The sequence below is a fragment of the Marmota monax genome, unplaced genomic scaffold (assembly GCF_021218885.2).
Source record: "Marmota monax isolate L192 unplaced genomic scaffold, Marmota_monax_Labrador192_F-V1.1 WCK01_AAM20220418_F8-fsc00019, whole genome shotgun sequence".
NCBI classification, from domain to species: domain Eukaryota; kingdom Metazoa; phylum Chordata; class Mammalia; order Rodentia; family Sciuridae; genus Marmota; species Marmota monax.
The window spans coordinates 6,833,369-6,845,813 of NW_026695242.1; the positions used below are offsets into that span (position 1 = coordinate 6,833,369).

The 12,445-nt window shown below is 37.0% G+C and overlaps 1 protein-coding gene across 3 annotated transcripts in view; it reads left to right on the forward strand.

Moving 5' to 3' along the window:
• Window positions 1-12,445, forward strand: part of Ascc1 (activating signal cointegrator 1 complex subunit 1) — a 111,890-nt gene that overhangs the window by 60,101 nt on the left and 39,344 nt on the right. For all 3 annotated transcript variants that reach the window (XM_046419582.2, XM_046419583.2, XM_046419584.2), the window contains exon 7: window positions 933-1,052. In XM_046419582.2, coding sequence (XP_046275538.1) covers window positions 933-1,052 — 120 coding nt within the window. The remainder of the gene's footprint in view (window positions 1-932; window positions 1,053-12,445) is intronic.

Below are 12,445 nucleotides of genomic sequence, written 5' to 3' on the forward strand. Positions count from 1 at the left end.
GTTAGGTTTCAGTTAGACACAACAAGGACTTTTCTACTGAATTATATGCCTGTTTATGGGATCTGGTAAGAAAATAGGATGGTGGGGTTTTATATAACTTAAAATGAATACATGTTAATTTTTGGAAAGCTAAAAATTATAAACAATAGTAAAACATCACTTTTATCTTACCATCTAGTAAGATTGTCTAGTAGCGTCTGTTTTTGGGTGAAATGAAGTTTTCCAGGTGTGCTCCTGATGGTCCTTTGTTTCTAGAGCTCCCTTTTTTAGGGTCTCTCTGTTTTCTCTAGCCTTTTGCTTCATTTTTACTAGCCATTGGTGATCTTTATCTTGGAACCATTATTTTGTCAGGGATTGCAAATGGCTATTTCCCAGTCTTGTTATTCCTTCTGCATTTATTGGAATTATTTTGTAAAGGAAAACTTTGGTCATCAGCTCTGGTAGATTTTTATAGCTGAATTCATAGAATGTTTCCTAGAATGGGCTCCTAGAATGCTTTAGCAAAGGTTTTCTATTCTTGAAGGCTTTTCATAAATATTGCTGCATTGCTTTTAGAGATATGATGTCAGTTTACACACTCCCATGGTTATATGAGTAAAGGATTGTTTGTAAATTGGAGAAATCATGGAGAGAGATGCACCCCTAAGAGATGGGCCAACACAATAAACGTCTCTGCCACTCAGAGCTTCCATCCCTTGGCCTTTTCCCTTGAAGAGTGCTAAAAAATGGAAATTGGGATAAATATAGGGGGATACTGGAAATGCTTTCCTGTGTTTTCCAGTTGTCTGCATTTATTTTGAAAGTAGAAGGACAATTAGATAATATCAATAGGAAAAAAGAGAGATTTTATTGTAATATTGGACTTTATTAACTGTTTCAAAATATAATAGCCCTCTTAGCTGAAACATTTATAACTCCAATTTTTTTTTCAGTGACATTTCTGGGGGCAAACCCTTGGAAGTAGAGATGGCCGGAATAGAATACATGAATGATGATCCTGGCATGGTGGATGTTCTTTATGCCAAAGTCCATATGAAAGATGGCTCCAACAGGTATATTTCTGGAATATTTATTTATTTCAATTGAGAGGTACCTAAATGCATCCCTGGAAGTTCATTTGTTTTGACTCTTCCTTTTTAGGATCTAATGTACTATTTTCAGGAGTATTGCAATTCCTCCTCCTCCTCAGTAAGCTAACATCTTATATGTTATTTGAATAGTGTGTGTTGGTAGTAAGTCAAATTTTTGTGGAACTCAGGGCTTCCTTTGTTTTTTCCAGAATAATAGGCAGGAAGGATGGCCTTTTGGGATGGGCGTTTCAGGTGTGATGCAATGCAGACGTAGTGAATATCAGCACAAAATGGGATGAAAGTTTTATCAGTATCACATGATTATTAAGATTAAATTAGTCTATAGAAAGTGTTTAAGACAGTGTTTAGTACATACCAATATTATCAAAACATTGAAGAATGTTTACTATTGTTAATTTTTGTTATTATCACGTGTAGGTCCTTCCTAAGAATTCTGTTTGAAATTCAGACTATTCTGACTAGCCTAGGCATCCACAGCTGTTTCCAAAGGCATCACAATATATTAGTTGATTCAAGGCCTTTGGTGAGCAGAGAAACCCACCTTGAATTGGAAGTTTGTTTTTGTGTGGTCTTTTCAGTTAGGGGAGGGTAGAAAATGGTTCACACTGAACCGGAAATCCTCTGGAGAAAATCTAGGTAGGCTCCCAAATTTATTTGCTTTTTTTTAAAAAAAATTTTTTTGAAATAAACTTTATAATTTATTGGTAGGTATAGGTAAAGCAACACAATTTTCTGAAACCAAAATTACAAACAGCTTACTGATATATGTACCTTAATCTGTTTGAGTGCAGACCCAAAACATGTCCTTCCCCAGCCCTACACTGTGAAGTATAAACAGGGCTCTACCCTATGACACAGAAGTTCTACTTAGTGTTGTTAATATTGAAAACTAAATATAATGGGCAAAGGCTTTCTATTTTTCTAAGGAATCACTGAGTTCCAGAAACAAATGTAACCACAAATGGCTCTTTGCTAAGGTGCCTTAGTATGACAGTGTTTTTAGTGAATTTGTGTAGATCTACTCTGGCTTCCCAACTCCACGTGAAACTGATTTTCCATACCTAGTACATATGTGGGCAGATTGCTCTCTTCCTGGAAAACCACTGTGTCCTTTCTGGAAAATTTATGCAAATGCATATTTTCCAATTTAAAAAAATTTTTTTTTTTTTAGTTATACATGGACATAATATCTTTATTTTGTTTATTTATTTTTATGTGGTGTTGAGGATTGAACCCAGGGCCTCACACGTGCAAGACCAGCGCTCTACTACTGAGCCACAACCCCAGCCCTCCAATTTTAATAATTGCTATTTATTACACTATTATATGTCAGACCCATAATAAGTTCTTTACCACATTATTTTAAATTTTTAACCATTTGATTTGTTAATTTGTAACTATGATGTCTTTAAATACTTCATATTATAAGCATTTATTTTCTATTCCAGATTTTTATTGTGCATTTGCCTATTCTCTTAGAAATTTTGAAAGCTGAAATATTTTTCAGTTTTGTTTAACTGAGTCACTGTCGTATCCTTTGGACTGACTTTGATCTCTCAGTTTAAAGCCTGTGCACCTCTTCATCCTGAATTTGGTGATAAAATCACAGTGAGCATCATGGGCTTTTGTGTTATCGTTTCATAGGTTAGGACATTTTGTAGCCTTTGAATCATTGTAGTAACATTCATTGCCCCCCATTTCAGTTCAGTACAGAAAAACTCCAGTTTAGCTCTTAGATTTTGACTAGTTTACTTTGCTATACCCTTTTATTTCAGATTCAATTTAGCATTTCCTTTAATATACTGACTCAGTTCTCTTTTAAATTGGGCCTTTTCCATTTTTAAGTGTTACCTAAAGATTGGTTTCTTTTTTTTAAAAGAAGTTGGTGACTCTCTATTCTCTACCTTGATTTTTTTTTCTTGTTTTATAAATTCTTACATTGAAATCTCCCCTCCTCACAGAGTACTTCCAGAAGTGTTGATACTCTCTCCCCAATCCCAAGAATCCATCATTGTATTCTGCTTTTCCTTAGCCAGCTACATGAAGCTTCCTTGTGTATTTCCAAACTTGAGGATGTCTGTTGTTGCCAAAAGATGCTTCCAGTCTTTATCTTCCATAATCTCTTGGCAGCATTTGACATTATAGATCCTTTTTAAGATACTCTGTTTCCTTGACTTACCTGCTGTCATGCTTTTTCTGGTATTCCTTTCAGTTCTCTGTTTGGTGTCCATGTGTCTATCTTGGTTTTCTTCTCATCCCATTCTGTACTCCCTTCAGGACACATTTCTAGGTATTCTTGGTGGTCCAGAGCTTCCAGCTATTCTGTCTTTTGTGTGGTTCTGTCTCAGAATCTCTTATAAGGTGAAGACAGATGTTGAGGCTGGAGTATCCATTTCTGCGATGGCTAGTGTTCCTTGTGGCGGTTGCCTAGTTGTTTCTCACCTCCTAGCTTTTCCATAGACTGCAGTTTCAGAGAGTCAGTCCATGATTGGCCGACTTCATAGCTTTATGCCTGAGGTGAGGCAGAACAGGAGGGCAGAAGGACATTTCAGAGGAAAGCTGCTCAAGCCATGGCAACCAGGAAACAGTGAGATCGGTTTTTTTGCTTTCTCCTATCTTCATTTGAATTGATAATCTCAATTATCTCTTTTCTCAGTTTAGTTGAGGGAAGATGGGGAAACTGGTATAAAATGGGTATAGAATCTATTTTTTTTGTGTGTTCTATGGTAGATTTTTCTTTTCCTGGATACCTGGCATGTGCCTGAAAGGCATGCTAATGACCTACCTTAAAAAACAGAGCACATTTTTTCTTACTATCATATTGTGTACTAGGATATCCCCAAACATTTTTTTTTTTTCCCAAACATTTTGACCAGAGAATTTGATATCTGGTCTGGATCATTTACCTTGTGTTCTAAGTCATAGCTATTTAAATGTCTTCCAGTACTGTAGATCTACTATGAATGGGGTAGGGGTTTTTTTGTTTTTTTTTTCAATTTGTGAACAGAAACAGTGAATGATCTAAGATAGCGGTTGTCAAACTTTTGTCTTTTAAGCTTGTGTAACTCTTAACAATTATTAGAACCCTAAGAGTTTTTGTTTTTATGGGTTGTATCTATCAGTGTTCATCTCTTAGAAATTAAAACTGAGAAATTTAATGTTCCTTAAAAAATAATAAAATCATTTCTTATTCATTTTTTTCTTGAAAAATTACTTTATTATTCAAACTAAAAAATGTGAGCAAACAGACATTGTTTTGCATTTTTATAACTCTTTAATAGAAAGCCGGATTTTTATATCTGCTTCTGCATTCAGTCCATTGTGATACTTTTTTTTTTTTTTGAGAGAGAGAGAGAGAGAGAGAATTTTTTAATATTTATTTTTTAGTTTTCGGTGGACACAACATCTTTATTTTATTTTTTTTAATGTGGTGCTGAGGATCGAACCCAGCTCCCCGCGCATGCCAGTTGAGCGCGCTACCACTTGAGCCACATCCCCAGTCCCAATGATATGTTGTTTTGATTGAAGTTTATTTAAAAAAAAAGCTCACATAGCTATGTGGTTGGGAAAGTGATTGTTATCTTAATGGCCTTTTAGATAATTGTTGATAGTGCATACTACTATAAAACTTGACAAGTCATAGTTTCTTAAAGGTTAGCTGCAGTGTGGAATCTGAAACCATAACAATGAGCATTTCATATTCTTTTATATTAAAATCCATTGGTCCGTCTTCCATTTTGACTGAATCTTTAATTTATGCACATTTTTGTGACATCAGTCTTTTGGGGAAATTCTGGTTTGCTAAGTTATGCAGATCTTCCTAATGTTAACATATTTCATTATGCAGTTTAAAAAATATATGTTAATATCTCTACCAGGTTGTCAAAATGTTAAAGCCTTGGGAAGCTGCTAAGCTCATGGAGGCAGGTGTGCATTTACCCTCCTGAGTTCCTGGGATTTGAGGCATGTGCCTCTGCGCCCCATGTTTTTTTTTTTTTTTTTTTTGTACTAGGGATTGAATTCAGGGGCACTTGACCACTGAGCCACATCCCCAGCCCTATTTTGTATTTTATTTAGAGACAGGGTCTCACTGAGTTGCTTAGGCCTCACTAAGTTGCTGTGGCGGGCTTTGAACTTGAGATCCTCCTGCCTCAGCCTCCCAAGCCATTGGGATTATAGGTGTGCGCCACCATGCCTGGCTACATTTTTTTTTTAAGTAGTAAAATTTCACATAACATAAATTTATCAATTTAAACATTTATTTTATTTAAAAAATTTTTTTTGTAGTTGTAGATGGACATCGTGACTTTATTTTATTTGCTTATTTTTTATGCAGTACTATGTATTGAACCCAGTGCCTCACCCATGCTAGGCAAGCGCTCTGCCACTGAACTACAGCCCCAGCCCCATTTTAAACATTTTAAAGTGTATGATTTAGGGTTGGGGTTGTAGCTCAGTGGTAGAGTGCTTACCTAGTATGTGTGAAGCACTGGGTTCAATCCTTAGCACCACATTAAAATAAATAAATAAAAATCAAGTCATTATGTCCATCTACAACTACGGAAGGACATTTTTTTTTAAGTGTATGATTTAATGGTATTTGGTACAGTTTACAACCATTATCACTATCTAGGACCAGAACATTTTTATTACCTCAAAAGGAAATCTCATATTCATTAAATGTAATGTCTCTCTATCCTCCAGCCTCCTGGCAACTGCTAGTCTGTCTGTCCCTATAGGTTTGCCTAGTCTAGGTGTTTCTATAAATAGAATCCTACAACATGTGATGTTTTGTGTCTGGCTTCTTTCTTTTAGCATATTTTTTCAGTGCTGGGTATTAAACCCAGGGCCTCATGCATGCTAGGCATGCTACTGAGCTACGTCTCAGCCTGCAGGATGTTTTTAAGATTCGTGTGTATCATGTATCAGTACTTCACTCCTTTTTGTGTCTGTATAATGCCTTATTTGTTAACAGCAGTCAAGCCAGGATGTCTGCCTAAATCCCAACTGACTGGGTTTGGTCACTCACCCACATAAGAAATAAACAAATGATATAAAAAGGAAAAATGAATTTAATGCAGTTTTCTCAGAAAAGCAGAAGCAACTCGTGTCTCTCGGTGGGTTCTATAGAAGCATTACAATTTATAGAAACCAAAGCCAGGAGAGGCTGTGCTAGCCAGAGAACATGCCATAATTCCTGTTTTCTTGGTGCTCACCTGGGCCAGGTAATAGCTTTTCAGTTTTCATTCTCAGAATGAGGATGTTCAGAGAGAAAATAACTTTTGCCAGGAAGTTGAGGGAAAAAACAACTTAGTTCTTTTAATTTTAATGAGGCCCAGGTAGACTTTATATGGAGATATACTATGTTTTCTATACCCATTTATCATTTGGTGTACATGTAGGTTGTTTTTACCTTCTGACTATTGTGGATTATGTTGTTTTCAGTTCTTTGGGACCGACATTTTTTTCTTTTTAAACTTTGTTTATTTATTTTTTAATTTGGTGCTGAGGATCAAACCCAGTGCCTTGCACATGCATGGCAAGCACTCTACCACTGAGCCATAATTCCAGCCCTGACTGACTTTTAAATTAAGTGTATTAAAATCATTGACTTTTATATCCTTTATTAATTTGTTAGCAGGACATCATAGCCCCTTAGAATGACCTTTGTTCACTTGTTTTCATATATTCTGTGATGGGACTTATTTAATTTTTGTCGGTGCTTTTGTTGGTACTGTTGTTAGAGTGCATGGCTTCTGGGAAACGCTAACTTAATTTTTCATTAGCATTTACTGTTGTCTGGCACTAAAATCATATTATCAGGCCTCACATGTAGCTCAGTGGTGGAATGCATACTTAGCATGCATGTGATCCTGGGTTTGATTCACAGCACTGCATGTGCATGCATACACACACAAAATCATATGTATTTCGTCTTTGCAGCATGTGTGTAAGATAAGTGCTATTAGGCAGCTATGCACTTTAAAGTCTTACTGTTGTAAAACGAAAGTCTGTGCTATGGCCATTCATTCAACATGAACATATGAAAAATTACATAGGATTATAATGTTTTATTAAACAAAATAGTGAATTTTTTTCTAAAATAGGACTTTACTTCTGTTTTAATATACATGTGGCAGAGACTCCACAGTTTTGGTCTACCGAGTTTTTGGTGGCTCCCAAGAGAGAAAAAGAGTGGTCACTGGGAAAGAATTGATGAAGTTATTACCTTGATTGTTTGCCGCAGTCTGGCTGGGCACAATCAGGAGCCACTTGTCAAAAGAAACTAACTTTATTTTTAGAACCACACACGACAAACAAAATAGTCTCTCAGGAAAAAACCCTCAGAGCCTCAACTGCCACCACCGGCTTTCCACAAGCCTCTCTCTCCCACACAAGCTTCTCTCCACCTCCCACAATCCTCCTGCTCTTGAGGCCGATTGGCTGGGTCACGTGGGCGGAGCCAAAAAAGTCCCCCAATGAGCAGCTCCGTGGTCTGAAAGGGCAGGGAAACAGTCCAATGAGCATCACCGCAGAGGAGCCAATCAGCTAGATGTTGCTGGGGCCGAGGAGCCAATCAGCTAGATGTTGCTGGCGCTGTGAGCCAATCATCAGCCAGCAGCTGGAAGTTTGCTGGCAGCTGGAAGTTTGCTGGGGCCCCTTCGGCTGTGGCTCTCAACATCTCCCCCTCTCTGTTTAAACAACAAGCATGTGGCTTAGGGACCGTGCCTGTTAGGCAGTCCAATTCAACATATGGTCCTTACCCGTCATCGGATGAACTGACCTCTAGGCGTCAGCCTCCTGTCTTAGGTTGGTACCACTGCAATTGGATCATACCCGTCACTGACTACCGGTCCAGCATACAGCCATACTTGTGGATAGGCCTTTGCACCTGTGGGGGGGTGAGGTTCTTTGCCTCACCTCTGTTGGCCCCCAAATTTTAGACCATCACTAGTAGAGGAGGATGCAAAATGCCATGACATTAAGCCAATTGAGGGCTCCTTTGAAAAATTGTACCACCGGTGACATCATCAGCAAAAATACCCCAACACTACCATAAGTCGCTGCACCAACAGATAGTTCACAATGCATACAGGTGAGCTCACAATGTGTCCAGGCAAGTTCTGCAAGCAGTTCAGTGATGCTATTGTAGAAGCTGTAGATTGGTTTTATCTTTGACTTCACCAGCACTGGGATGAAGATAGGAATTCTGGCAATAATGGCTAAAGAAAAAATTATGTAACATTCCAGAAGGCACTAAAAGAAAACAATTTTCTTAACAATTTACATTGTCTTCACCGGCACTGGGATGAAGATAGGAATTCTGGCAATAATGGCTAAAGAAAAAATTATGTAACATTACAGAAGGCACTAAAAGAAAACAATTTTCTTAACAATTTACATTATCTTTAAGAGAATTATTAAATATAATGAAAAGGAAAGGTAAAAGTAAACAAACAGATCTGTTAACCTTCTTTTTTGTTTACATATTAAAACAATCCTCAACAGTTGTTTACCCAATTTAAATTAAACCATATAAATCACGTGAAAAAAAAATATTTGGATCCATTTTATCATGAGCGCTCATCATATATGATATATGGACATACGTACATTCAAACATATAACACAAAACACAAGTGTGCACACATAATATAATACATACAACACATAACATTATAGTAAAGGCCTTATAACTTTTTACAGGTGAAATCTCCATTGCAATGTTTAAAAACTCTATAGTCAAAAAATAGAACTGATCATCAAAACATTAACCTAGGTCTGTATGAGCTCAAAAAACAAAATAGAACTTCATGATATGGCAAAGGGCAATAATAAAATAGATATTGAAAAAAGCATCCTGGTTCTGTTGCAGATGTAAGAATAGCCAAACTGGAGTTTTGGATATCAGTTGTTATGGATTTGAGCCAAATCATCTTCTTTTTGGTCTGTAGAAATCGCTTTAGTTAATCTTTCTGGAATCCAAATCGGCTGCTGTTCTCCCTGTGGAAACACATAAACAGACCCCCGACTCCAGACAATCACTGGGTCAGGACCTTGGTTAATCTCTTTGGCCCCTTTGGCCCCAGCAAACTTCCAGCTGCCAGCAATTGTTTCCATTGGACATGTTCTGCTTCAGAGGTTAAACCCTGAGTGGTATAGATCTCCAAGCACAGAGAATAATTGATTTGAGATTGGAAGAAAATAAGAGCTATAGAAAACTCGATGTCTTTTGAAGACAGTGCTCAGACTTAATTTGTCGTCATATTAATGGAGAGCTAAGGGCTGAGAAGGTGAATCCACCCTTTATTTTCCCACACATCTGGCCTTTACATTTCCTGTTGTCAAGGCTTTGTAAGTTAAAAAGGTGAAATACCTGCTGAACCTACTAGTGGGATCAACCAATCACATTTTTGAGTAATTCCCAGCTCTTCTTATTGCTCTATTTTGTCTCTTATATTGTCTGTTTCTCTTCATAAGAAGAGCCATGTTTGTATTATTTCAAGAAGATTTGTAAATTTCTCCTCCCAAATCACAATTTTCAAAGACTTACCTTTTTTAAAAAAAGAGAGAGAGAGAGAGAGAGAGAGAATTTTTTTAATATTTATTTTTTAGTTTTCAGCGGTCACAACATCTTTGTTTGTATGTGGTGCTGAGGATCGAACCCGGGCTGCACGCATGCCAGGCGAGCGTGCTACCGCTTGAGCTACATCCCCAGCCCAAAGACTTACCTTTTATTTAATTCAATTTAAAAGCTGAAATGCCTTCCTTGCACAAGGTATTTTGCAAGGCTATGCCAATTGATAGAGAAGTAAGACATGACCCCTTTTTAAAGGTTCATTCAGTCTTGTATGCTGCTTTGTGTGAAGAGACACAGCTCAATACAAGAGGCACGGGGGACAGAGCATGTTATAATAAAAATACACACAGTCAATCTCCTGTGTATGCTTTCATATATTATAAATGCAAGGGTCCCTTAAAACGATTGAATGTAAAATACCTGACTCTTAAAAGGATGGGGCCATTTAGATCAGATTTTCTTCTGGAAACAGCTGAGACGGTGGACTTACTCTTATTGATGCATCCTTGGATTTGGTAAGGCACAACCAGGTTAAGAATTTAAGGAGCTAGAAGCCTTTTACTCAGTACCTACTAGTCAGTTTTTAGACTTTAGATGCTGAATACAGTGGCTGTTCTGTCATTCTTTGAAGCCCATACCCCCTTGCCCCTCCAGAAGAATGGTTTCCACACTTCTCACTTAGGTTATGCAGCCAACCCCTCAGTGTTTTCCTTCTTTCCCCTCACAATTTACCTGTTTTCACATCTTCTACCCCACTTGATTTCATTATTATTATTATTATTATTATTATTTTTTAAGAATAGCACACATTTCATCTGATGAACCTAATTCCTTTACTTACTCTTCTGACCCCTTTCCTTCTTCACTCCTCAGAGACCTGGCACCATCAGTTAATCCACTGATTAGGTCACACCTCTCAAAATCTAATCATTCACCTATGGAAATTCTTACATTGTCTCACACATGAGCTTTTGGGGGACACCTCATATCTAAACTGTAACATTAGCAGCAGTCCAAATCAGAGCTGGAAGTCTAAATCAGTGGTAGAACGCTTACCTAGTATACATAGGGCTCTGAGTTCTATTCCTAGCTTCACTAAAAACCAAAAACCAAACCAAAACAAAAAACCTTCAGGTTGATGGGAAATAAACTGCAAAACATCTATAGAATAGAGAATACTATGGATTAACTAAATATTATCTTAGAAAAATGTTAACTGTAGAGTGTTAAATAATTAAAGCAGATTACAAAATTATTTGTACATTCATGTATTCCCCTCAAAAGTGGGAAGAAAGAGAAAGAGGAAAAAAAATTAAAAACAATGTTGGACCAGGCACAGTGTCATGTGGCTGTAGTGTTAGCTGCTCAGGAGGCTTAGGCAGGAGGTGAGAGAAAGGACAGTTTTAAGTCAACCTGAGTAACAAATCGAGACCCCATCTCTGAATGAATGCATACATAACCACACATAATGTTGGATAGCAGGCAAGTGTTATTTGGGTATACTTGATAAACTTGGTGCTGGGGATTGAACCCAGTGCCTTGTCCAGGCACTCTACCAACTGAGCTATGTCCCCAGCCCTACCTGAAGGATTTTATGTTGTTTATTTCATTACCAGAGTCTACTTTATAGTTTTATAAAAAACAAAAACAAAAACAAAAATTTTTGTTATCTTAATAGACTGTAGATTTATTGATAACAGATTATATTTGCTTAGTTTTTTTTAAATTCTTGTAGTGGCTAACATATTGGCTGTGTATAATAGGCATTTAGGAAGTACTAATCAAATAAAACTGAATTAAATTGAAGGGAAAAAGCCAAACCAAAGGCTGGACTTTAAGGAGTCAGTGAACATTCGCAGAATAAATTCCATATCTGTAAAGATGACTCTGGATGCTTGTGCTATGTGGCACTTACAGCCTTAAATGAAGAGCTTAAATTTAATGTATTTATACCTGTCATCTGTTTTCATGCCCAAATCACTACCTACACAATAAAGCTGCTTAAGAATAATTTTTGTCATAGCAACTCTATTATTTTTAATTTGCTTATAAAGAAGCAGAGGCATAGGAATCTTTAAGACTTATTCATAGTCAATCAGGAAAGGATCATTGAAGTAAGATTGAAAGAATATACTGTCAGAAATATAGTGACATGTTGTCAAATATAGCGTCCATAGTATCAACCCCAAATTTAGTGATTATGCCCAAGTACCCTTAAGTTCTTTTAATAGCACTCCAAAATATTTGGCATTGATGAATTCACACATGCATGCATGCATCAACTGTTTATTGAGCACCAGTGATGTGTCAATTACACATTAATCTTTATGCAGTAATAAAGTAGTGCATGAAGAAAAAAGAGTCCACCTTCATGGAGCACAGTGAGGTAATAACAAAGCACACCAGTCACCAGAGACGGATCCTGGTTCCTCAGTTACTGACTTTGAGCAGCACAGCCTGGCTGTGCATCACTTCCTCCTATTTAAAAACAGCAGGTTTTATAGGACTTTAGTCCTTTAAAAAATTCTGAGTCAATAAATTGGCAGAAATCCTAATTCTCTGAAAGACAAAGCTGGAATCTCATATCTTTCAGTTAGTCTATTCAGTTATTTCATGTTTTGTGTAGTTGACTTGCTTTCCACCTTCTCCTTTCTAATAGAGAAAAAAAAAGTTGAGGCATCATTCTGTCGTGGTTGTAATTGAGGTAGGTTTTGAAGTGCATGGTTATGTCCAGACTTATGCTGCAGTGTTTAGAAGTATTTCCAAATTTTAT